The following is an 11282-nucleotide window of genomic DNA, read 5'->3' on the forward strand; positions in this document are numbered from 1 at the left end:
TCGCATGAGGTGTCCAAAGTACTGGAGTTTCAGCTTTAGCATCATTCCTTCCAAAGAACACCCAGGACCGATCGCCTTTAGAATGGACTAGTTGGATATCCTTGCAGCCCAAGGGACTCTCTGGAGTCTTCTCCAACACCACAGTTCAAAAGCATCAATTCTTCGGCACTCAGCTTTCTTCACAATCCAACTCTCACATCCATACATGACCACTGGAAAAACCATAGCCTTGACTAGACAGACCATTGTTGGCAAAGTACTGTCTCTGCTTTTGAATATGCTATCTAGGTTGGTCATAACTTTCCTTCCAAGGAATAAGCATCTTCTAATTTCATGGCTGCAATCACCATCTACAGTGATTTTGGAGCCCCCCAAAATAAAGTCTGACACTATTTCCACTGTTTCGCCATCTATTTCCCATGAAGTGATGGGACCAGATGCCATGATATTAGTTTTCTGAATGTTGAGCTTTAAGCCAACTTTTTCACTCTCCACTTTCACTTTCATCAAGAGGCTCTTTGGTTCCTCTTCACTTCTGCCATAAGAGTGGTATTATCTGCATATCTGAGGTTATTGATATTTCTCCCAGCAATCTTGATTCCAGCTTGTGATTCTTCCAGCTGAGCGTTTCTCATGATGTACTCTGCACAGAAGTTAAATAAGCTGGGTGACAATATATAGCCTTAACGTACTCCCTTTCCTATTTGGAACCAGTCTGTTGTTCCATGTCCAGTTCCAACTGTTGCTTCCTGACCTGCATACAGATTTGTCAAGAGGCAGGTCAGGTGGTCTGGTATTCTCATCTCTTTTTTTTTTTTTTTTTTTAGATTTTGACATTTTAATTTCTTTTGAATACAAGTCACTTTTTGCAAGCTAGGAGGCAGATCAAGCTAAGGCAGTCCAGTCCTCTAGAGATCCAGGCCAATTCTTAAAATCTTCAGCAGAATGACATTAATACAAGGTGTCAACAATGGGATTATAAACTGTAAATAATAACCATTCGTCTACATTTTTTCCTTAGGAAGCAGCCAAAAGTCTAGTCCATAAAGGTATGATATAAGAACATTTTGATCTACACAGGACAGAATGATCCAAATTATATGCTGGCCAACCTATCAGTAGGCCAGATCAGAGCTGGCCAAGGATTGGTGTACAGAGAAGAGTGTTTACATCTTGAAAATTTGCTTTGAGGTTTAAAAAATTCCTAGTTGTTGTTAATAAGAAAGCAAGTAAAAAATATTATAGATGCACCACACTGATATTTGATTGTGTCAAGGTCTTCCACTGGAACACAGAGTTAAAGAGTATGGGGAGAAGACACTTATTTTCAAAATAAATTACTTAGTAATAAGAAATCTGACATAGCGCATTCTTCCATTTGCCATAAGAACATTCTGACCATGAGGACTATTTAAAAGAATGCTCAACTCTAAAAAGGGTGGTGGCAGAACACTTTCCACTACAGAATAACCTCCCACTTTCCCATACAATTAATTGCTACTCTCCCATGATGCATATTCATTCAGAAAAACTTTGTCAGGAGCTTTTTGCCAGGGCCAGAAAACGAAAAATAAGAGAATGCCCGAATGACAGTTACTTGTGAGCTTAGTTAACATCTTTCAGGATGGACCCATAAAATCTGGCCACTGTTTTGTTAAACATCGGCAAACTGCAGAACTCCTTAGTCCTTAGTCATAGTTTCTGCTCAATGTCTTAAAGCTGGGCTTAGTTCCATCTGTGACTCTTTTCTTCAGTGCTGGGGTGGGTGCCAATCATCAAAGTCTGGAATGTCATCATAGGAGTATCCCCGGTAGCCTTTGGATGCATAGTAGGCGATGCTCAGGTGGTAAAATCCTGGCAGGAACACTAGGATGCCAATGATCAGGACAGGAACGGCCCGGTCTGCCCCCCCTTTGCTGATATAGCCTGCCAGCAGGAGGGAGCCTATGATAATGAGAAAGGCGCCAATCAAAAACAGCACTGTAGCGAGCGCAATGGCCTTATATGGGATCTTAGGAGGGCTTTTCTTAAACTGAAGGTCAATGTAGCCATCATCCGTACTAGAGAGTCTTGAGTATTTCACTTTGCTACCGGGAATTCCAGTAGCCAGGCTGGTATGAGACGGCATCATAACACGCTGACACAGCTGCCCAACAGGCTTTTTTTACCAGCCTCACCGGAATCCCAAAATTTCTTCAGCACTTGAATGCTGCAAGAATTTTTAAAGCATAGCACTTAGCATACAGCTTCGCACTACGCGCCTCTCCACACTACTTCCCTGTCCGCTTCCAGACCCAGCCAGCAAGAGAAATAAGAACTGACGTGAATTTAGATGGAAATATCTGCTTTCAGGAAAGCGGCCAGCCGTGCCCCGGGAGGGTGAATGCTCCACACGGAGGACTCCAGCCTTGACTGGCGGAGAACGCAGTCTGGGCCGCGCCCTATTCCCATCTCTTGAAGAACTTTCTACAATTTATTGTGATCCACACAGACAAAGGCTTTGGCATAGTCAATAAAGCAGAAACAGATGTTTTTCTGGAACTTTCTTGCTTTTTCCATGATCCAGCAGATGTTGGCAATTTGATCTCTGGTTCCTCTGCCTTTTCTAAAACCGGCTTGAACATCAGGAAGTTCATGGTTCATGTATTGCTGAAGCCTGGCTTGGAGAATTTTGAGCATTACTTTACTAGCGTGTGAGATGAGTGTAATTGTGTAGTAGTTTGAGCATTCTTTGGCATTGCCTTTCTTTGGGATTGGAATGAAAACTGACATTTTCCAGTCCTGTGGCCACTGCTGAGTTTTCCAAAATTAGCTGGCATATTGAGTGCAGCACTTTCACAGCATCATATTTCAGGATTTGGAATAGCTGAACTGGAATTCTATCACCTCCATGAGCTTTGTTCGTAGTGATGCTTTCTAAGGCCCACTTGACTTCACATTCCAGGATGTCTGGCTCTAGGTCAGTGATCACACCATTGTGGTTATCTTGGCCATGAAGATCTTTTTTGTACAGTTCTTCTGTGTATTCTTGCCACCTGTTCTGAATATCTTCTGCTTCTGTTAGGTCCATACCATTTCTGTCCTTTATCAAGCCCATCTTTGCATGAAATGTTTCCTTGGTATCTCTAATTTTCTTGAAGAGATCTCTAGTCTTTCCCATTCTGTCTCTCAGTATTGTCCAACTCTTTACGACCCCATGAACTGACTGTAGCCCTCCAGGCTCCTCTGCCTGTGGAATTCTCCAGGCAACTCTACTAGAGTGGGTTTTCATCCCCTTCTCCAGGGGATCTTCCTGACCCAGGGAATGAGTACAGGAAGACAAAGAGTGGTATGTAGCTTGTGCAGAATCAGATAAGCTAATATGTAGCAGAGTGAAATTTGAACCAACCAACAGATTTCTATTCAAAAGTCAGCATTCTTATCCACTCAACTCATACCAACTAAGCAGCTACTCTGTGCCTGGGGCTTTGCTGGAAGCCTTTTCTTCTGTAGGAGCAGAAAACCTTTCTTTATCAGGTGCTTTGACTGGTCTAATAATTAAATTGGCATAAGTTAGATTAACAAGTTTAATTTGTTATGTATTGGAGCCACATGAAAGCTCAGAGGCTCAAAGACAGGCATTTGAGGCTTATATGCCCACCCCTCCCAACCCCCACCCCCACCCCCGAGCTAAGGAGAAGGGGTTAAGGATCTGAGGCTTCAAAAGGGAGGAAGACAACCCACAGGAGGATGGGAAGAGCTAGTGCTTGGGAAGCAAACATTTGCCGCTCCAGACAGGTAAGTCTTTCTGAGATAAAAAGCTGTCCCTGGTAAATGACTCTCTTCCTGGCATAGGTCTCCTAATCTACATTATTTTGAGCAGTTAAAGGAGAGACAAGGAACTTCTCCTGAGTCTGCTGGGTCTTAATTGACTGTAGCTCAAAGCAACCTGCATGCCAAAGTGGGACATTTGGGGGAGACATAATCTGCTCCCTTTAACTTCTCTTTAAGCAAACTTTCTAGTAACTTCGAATCATATTAAGAGCCTTCTTTATGTTTAAGAAACCAAAGCTCACAGATGGAGAACTTGGCCAATTGTCTTTTGACCATCTGGTCCCCATCACGCTGTTCATCTGTGAAACTCCCAGGACCAAGGGTGGATAACATTCTTGATGGCTTTGTGTCTTGCTTTCTCAGCAGATCTTACTTCCTCAACTCTGTCTAGGATGCGATGTCAGGATGTTCACCACTTTGGTCAGAAGCTGGTTTGAAGGTGACAGTTGAAGCCCACTAAGGGGTCTGAGAGTCCCAAGGCCCCTCACCTGAACACCCTTGACCTGGTGGTCTTGGGTGTGGCCAGCACCCTGGGGGCCGGCGTGCACATCCTGGTGGGAGAAGTGGCCATGTTCATCGCTGGACCAGTGATCGTCATCTCCTTCTTGGTGGCCGCCCTGTCTTCTGTGTTGTCTGGGCTCTGCTGTGTCGAGTTTGGGACACGGGTCTCATGGACCGGTTCTGCGCATCTCTACAGCTACATCAGTGTGGGAGAACTGTGGGCTTTCGTCACTGGTTGGAACCTCATACTAGCTTATGTGATTGGTGAGATGATGGGTGGAAAAGGTGTGGGGCTTGAGATCAGAAATTAGGAGTGAGGATTGGGTCTTCGGGCATTCACGAGCACTTTGTCATCCACTTTGTTGGAGGAAGAGGAGGGTAATAGTGTCAGGAAAACTCCACAACTTCATTCTATTCAGCTTTCTCCTGCTTCCTTAAATGATGGACCAAGAACCCAGAGAAAAGGGAACTGTTGGGGGTGGGTGAGAGGGAGGGGTGTCCCACAGGCTTATCCCCTCACCATACTGAAGTCTCTGCTCAGTTGTTGGATTCATGGGTTTTCCCTTTACCACTTCATTTAAGATTTCAACCCTTGTCTCCCATCTTTCCTGTTCCCACTTCACTGTTTTCTTACATAACGTTGATCACCTGCTAATGTGTTAAATAGTTGATTATTTGGTGATCATTTGCATCTACTCTCCCCACCTCATGAAGAACTCTTTGAGAGTAGGTATTGATGCAAAATCTTGGCTCTCTGTACATCAACACCAAACAGAAATACAGAGACAGAGTCATGAAGGAGAAAGAGAGAGTGGCTTTATTTCTTTGCCAGGCAAAGGGGGAACACAGTAGGATAGTGCCTTAATAACAGTGTCCCCACTCCCCGGGGAATAGGGAGAGACTATATAGTCAGGGCTCCTGGTCAGAGCTATCCTGACAAGCTCACGGTATGTGCAGAGTCTCAGGTGATCAGGTCTCCTAATTTTTTTTGAAGTTTTTCCTTCTTTCTTTTCTTGAATATTTATTTATTTGACTGTGTCAGGTCTTAGCTACAGCACACAGGATCTTTCATTGTGGGACATGGACTCTCTAGTTGTGATGCTCGCATTTAGTTGCTCTGTGCGACATGGGATCTTAGTTCCCTGACCAGGAATCGAACATGAGTCCCTTCATTGCAAGGCAGATTCTTAACCACTGGACCATCAGGAAAGCAACCAACAAACCACCTAATATTGATGAGCTTCCGTGTTCCCTTTAATCTTGCCTCAGATGGTTTCTTGGCCTCCCTGCCTTGATTAGCAACTCTTTGAATCTGGCCTTTGGAACTCAGGGAAGGTCATGGAGGCTGGAGTTTTGCCTACAAGAACTGGGGGACAAAAAGGCCTCTGTGCCCAGAGTCCCACAGAGCCCTGCTCAGCATCAGTATGTTGTAATTTTCCCCCAAAATATATCCTATGGCACATGAGGGCTTCAATTTAGGTTTGTTAACAAATGTTCCTTCTGCTGCTGCTGCAGCCGTTGCAAGTGTGGCCAAGGCCTGGAGCCACACCTTCGACAGCCTGATTGGGAACCACATCTCTCAGGCGTAATAGGGAATTTTCTCTCCGTATATGCCCTACTTCCTGGCCACGTGCCCAGATTTTGTTGCACTGGCTGTGTTGCTGCTTCTCACTGGTAAGCTGGGGATTTTCATGATAGGACGGGAAGGGTGGGTGTGGAGGGGGAAAAGGGGTGTGGAAGGCTTGGGGTAGCAGCATGGTAGGGGATTAGAGCTGGGAAGAATGGTCTGTGGTATGAGAGACAGGAAGGCAAGACATAGACCGTTATTTCCCACCCTTGGCATTACTGATCTTCTAGACTGGAACAGCCTGGGTGTGGGGGCTAACCTGTGACTGCAGGGTTTTCTTAATTTAATCATTGTTGCATGTGTAACATCTATGAACTATGTTCAGTAGATATGGGTGACACCAACCACCCAAACTGTGACAATCAGAATGTCTCCAGGGAGTTTCTTGGTGGCTTCACCTCAGACCAGTTGCTCAGTCATGTCCAACTCTTTGCAACCCCATGGAGTGCAGCACGCCAGGCTTCCCTGTCCATCACCAACTCCCGGAGCGTGCTCAAACTCATGTCCATTGAGTCAGTCATGCCATCCAACCATCTCACCCTCTCTCATCCCCTTCTCCTCCTGCTTTCAATCTTTCCAAGCATCAGGGTCTTTTCCAGTGAGTCAGTTCTTTGCATCATGTGACCAAAATATTGGAGTTTCAGCTTCAGCATCAGTCCTTCCAGTGAATATTCAGGACTGATTTCCTTTAGGATGGACTGGTTGGATCTCCTTGCAGTCCAAGGGACTCTCTAGAGTCTTCTCCAACACAGCAGGTCAAAAGCAGCAATTCTTGAGTGCTCAGCTTTCTTTATAGTCCAACTCTCACATCCATACATGACTACTGGAAAAACCATAGCTTGGACTAGATGGGCCTTTGTTGGCAAAGTAATGTCTCTGCTTTTGAATATGCTATCTAGGTTGGTCATAACTTTCCTTCCAAGGAGTAAGCATCTTTTAATTTCATGGCTGCAGTCACCATCTGCAGTGATTTTGGAGCCCCAAAAAATAAAGTCTGACACTGTTTCCACTGTTTCCCCATCTATTTCCCATGAAGTGATGGGACCAGATGCCATGATCTTAGTTTTTTGAATGTTGAGTTTTAAGCCAGCCTTTTCACTCTCCTCTTTGACTTTCATCAAGAGGCTCTTCAGTTCCTCTTCACCCTCTGTTATAAGGGTGGTATCATTTGTGTATCTGGTGGTTTAGTGGTTAGGATTCTGGGTTTTCACTGCCAAGGCCCGGGTTCATCCGTGGCAAGGAAATGGAGATCCTACAAACCATGGCATGGCCAAAAAATGAACCCAAAACAAAAAAGAGAGAATGTCTCCAGACGTTGCCAACATTCCCTTGGGGAACAAAACCACTCCCAGCTGAGAAGTATTTACTTAGACTGACAAGTTTCTTCCTCTGTACTGAGACCACACTTTTTTTTTAATTGAGAGAAAATTTACATAGCATGAAATTAACCATTTAATTACCTCTCCCAAATTAGTTAACTGACATCCAACATTGTATAAGTTTAAAGTGTACCACATGATGATTTGATAGACATGTCTACTGTGAGATGACTGCCGCAGTAAGAAACAAGCTACCTTAAAGTGTATTTAGTGGGACTTCGTACCTTCACAGTGTTGGGTGTTGTATAACCATCACCCCTATCTAGTTCTGAACAGTTGCATCACAACCAAAGGAAACCCTGCACCCACTGAGCAGTCACTGTCTATCTATCCACCACCATCAGCCCTCCTGACACTGTAGCCACTGGTCTGCTTTCTGTCTCTAGGGATTTGGTTATTCTGGATGTCTCACATTCCATCTTTCCCACAGGACTACTGGTTCTGGGAGCTCCTGAGTCAACCCTGCTGTACAGAGTGTTCACAGGCATCAACGTTTTGGTTCTCAGCTTCGTCATCATCTCTGGTTTCGTTAAGGGAGACCTGCACAACTGGAAGCTCACGGAACAGGACTACACATTGAACACATCTGAATCCATTGGCACCTCTAGGTTAGGAGGGTTCTCTGTCCATAGCGACACTTGTGTGAAAGTGGGTGCAAGCCTGGAAATCTGGTGGGGACTAGAGTGTGGCAACCCACTCCAGCATTCTTACCTGGATAATCCCATGGACAGAGGAGCCTGGCAGGCTACAGCCCATGGGGTCGAAAGAGTCAGTCATGACTAAATGAGTAAACCACCACCAAAGAGACCTGGGCTGATGGATCTCAGTGATGGGGGTCCTGGAGTCCAGCACTTGGGGTATGAAGGGAAGGGTCCAGTAGAGTTGGCTGAACTCACCTCACCCATGTTCTTCCTCATTCCTTCTCTCACCATAGGTTGGGCCCTCTGGGTTCCGGAGGGTTTGCACCTTTTGGCTTTGATGGGATTCTCCAGGGAGCAGCTATGTGTTTCTACATGTTTATTGGTTTTGATGCCATTGTCACTAAAGGTAATATAGTCACTGTGCTTCTCATCAGGGGTTTGGCCACAGATTACGCTGCCCTTGGGCATAGGGGTCAGAAGAAGGATAAGCTGGTTTGATGGTGCAAGAGGAAAGGGGATATTGTGCTTTCGCTCCCTGTGTTTTCCTAACCTAGTATATCTATGCATCCTGCAGGGGAAGAAGCCCTAAATCCTCAGCGGTCCATCCCTGTGAGCACCATGATCACGATCTTCATCTGCTTTTTGGTGTGCTTTGGTGTCTCAGCAGCACTCACCCTCATGGTGCCCTACTACCAGATTCATCCTGAGAGCCCCTTGCCAGAGGCTTTCCTCCTTGTTGGGTGGGGCCCTGCCAGATATGTTGTGGCTGTTGGCACCCTCTGTGCTCTTATATCCAGGTCAGTATCATGGCTTTCCCCCCACTGACTGTCAGATGCTCTGGTATCCCAGCCCTTCGGATTTAGGGACGAGAAGGAAGGACACCTGGCACCATGTAGACTACATCATGGAAGCCCCGGTCCTCCCTTCCTGTCTCTCCATGTCCTTATCTACATTTCCATTTTCCTTTCCAGTCTCCTAGGTGGTATGTTCCCCATGCCTCAGGTGGTATACGTGATGGCAGAGGACGGACTCCTTTTTCGGGGACTTGCCCAGATCCATGCCCACACAGGCACCCCTGTCATGGCCATCATGTCTTCTGGAAACCTTGCAGGTGAATAAACAAAACCCGTCCCTTGTTTGATCATTTCCTTACCTTTGATATTTCCGGCTGTTTCTCACTCCCTTCCCCACCTTGTCTGTGCCCTCATCCTACCGGTCATGGCGTTACTCTTCAAGTTCAGTGATCTGGTGGACCTCCTATCAATCGGGACCCTGCTTGCTTACTCCCTGGTGGCTCTCTCTGTGCTTGCCCTCAGGTGAGACTTTGCTACACCTTGGCTGGGGGTCGTGGACTCAAGGGGAGCTAAGACTCTTCTAGCTTTATGTCCTGCTCTGCTGAAGTCGGGAAAGAGTTGGATTAAACTCTCTGATGATGGATGAGTATATGGTCTGTTGTTAATATTGCCTTAATATTCTCTCACTCAGGTACCAGCCGGATCAGAAGTTCAGCAAGGAGAAAACAGAGGAGGAAATGAAACTTAAAGTTGAAGAAAACATTTCAGAGCTTGTATCTGAAGCAGGAAACTCAAACATTCTGAAGAGTCTGTGGTTCCCTACCAGCACCATCCCCACCCAGAAATCTGGCCAGATTGTCTATGGATGTGCCTTCCTGCTTGGTGAGCAATGGGACTTCTCTTTGGTGGTATTCTGAAATTGACAGGACAGGCTGGAAATATGTGTCTTTTTCAGTTACGAAGTAGTAGAAAAATTATGCCCCTTCCTGATGTGGGCAGCCTGGGGAGGGGTGTGGCCCAAGGTCCTGATATCTTTGTCTTCTGGGTCCAGCCTGTTCTCCTCCACCTTGACCCTTGCAGTTCTCCTGCTGATCATCCTGAGCCTGATCCTGGCCCAGTGGCCCAGCCAGTTGTTCTCTGGAGACCCCGTGCTCACAACAGTGGCTGTGCTGCTGCTGCTGCTCATCACTGGGGTCACGATCATCATCTGGAGGCAGCGCCAGAGCCCCTCTCCTCTTCCATTCAGGGTAGGTGAGGGACTTCCCTGGTGGTCCAGTGGTTAAAATATACCTAGCCATGCAGGGGATGTAGGTTGGATTCCTTGTGGGGGAACAAAATACCCAATATGCTACAGGGCAAATAAGCCCATGACCCACAACTAGAGAAGCCTTTGGGCCACAACTCAGTTCTGACACAGCCAAATTAATTAGTTAATTAATTTTTTAAAAGTAGGTGACCTTATGTGCCCAAACTATCCACCTTGAGTGAATGAAGTCTATCTGTTTTGAGGTCTAAACACCCTTTACTGAACGTGGGAAGATAGGAAATTGCTCAAATCAATGGACCCTTCCCTGATCCACACTCAGTGCTTCACATACCCAGTTTCAGTAGGCACTGAACACACAGCTTCAATAGGACTGGAGTCTTCCTGCCCACATGTGGGTTGTGGGCTCCTTTTCCAACATCTGGGCTGTGTTCAGGGATGAACTGACTCTGCCCACAGGTCCCTGCTCTGCCTGTCCTCCCACTGGTGAGCATATTTCTGAATGTTTATCTGATGATGCAGATGACTTCTGGGGCCTGGATCCAATTCAGTGTCTGGAATGCCATTGGTAAGTGGTTTTCTGGGATTAAGAGATCTCTCAGTTGACTGATCCCCATCCTCTTCCTAACATCACTCCCCTATTCTGTGTCAGACACCCTCATAGGAGACCTAGTGAGCAAGTGTGGGGTTCCCTGGTATCTCAGTGGTAAAAAATCCACCTGCCAATGCAGGAAATGTAAGAGACATGGGCTCGATCCCTGGGTCAGGAGGATCCCCTGGAGGAGGAAATAGCAACCCACTCCAGTACGCTTCACTGGAGAATCTCATGGACAGAGGAGCCTGGAGGGCTATGGTCCATGGGGTCACAAAAGAGTCAGTCACGACTGAGGGACTGAGCATGCACACGAGCATGTACACGACTGTGTATCAGTAAGGAGAGTACCTACTTTCCCTTCTCATCATCTCATTTCCCTACTAGGATTTGCCATATACTTTGGCTATGGGATCCGACATAGCCTGGAGGAGAACTAGAAGCAACAGCCTCCACCTCCCAAACTCTTCACTCAAGCATCCCTGCTGCTGAATCATCTTAACCACAGGACATAAATGCCATGTGGAATCTCTTCATATGCTAGAGGAATCTTCTGGTTAAAGGGGCATTTTAAGGCTCTATGGACTTGAAGGTGCAATGCATTTCAGTTCAGTTCAGTCGCTCAGTCATGTCCGACTTTTCCGACTTATGAACTGCAGCACACCAGGCCT

At 46.2% G+C, this 11282-nt stretch overlaps 1 protein-coding gene and 1 pseudogene across 2 annotated transcripts; one reads left to right on the forward strand and one right to left on the reverse strand.

The window, feature by feature from the left end:
* Window positions 1–1466: 1466 nt before the first annotated feature.
* On the reverse strand, window positions 1467–2442 carry LOC147354561 (transmembrane protein 230 pseudogene; annotated as a pseudogene). The gene is made up of 2 exons (XR_015145171.1): window positions 2323–2442; window positions 1467–2146 (listed from the first exon to the last, which is right to left on the reverse strand). The product of XR_015145171.1 is annotated as a transmembrane protein 230 pseudogene (transcript).
* Window positions 2443–3729: 1287 nt separating this feature from the next.
* On the forward strand, window positions 3730–9619 carry LOC147354562 (cationic amino acid transporter 3-like). Its single transcript, XM_086349419.1, has 7 exons — window positions 3730–3777; window positions 4260–4578; window positions 7751–7928; window positions 8255–8367; window positions 8536–8758; window positions 8933–9072; window positions 9447–9619. Exons 1-7 carry the CDS (start codon window positions 3730–3732, stop codon window positions 9494–9496), a joined length of 1071 nt encoding a protein of 356 aa, XP_086205545.1. The 3' UTR covers window positions 9497–9619.
* The last annotated feature ends 1663 nt before the right edge of the window (window positions 9620–11282 follow it).

This window comes from Bos grunniens, chromosome 18, assembly GCF_055505025.1.
Source record: "Bos grunniens cultivar Pamir isolate PY7600 chromosome 18, Bosgru_T2T1.0, whole genome shotgun sequence".
Classification (NCBI taxonomy): Eukaryota; Metazoa; Chordata; class Mammalia; order Artiodactyla; family Bovidae; genus Bos; species Bos grunniens.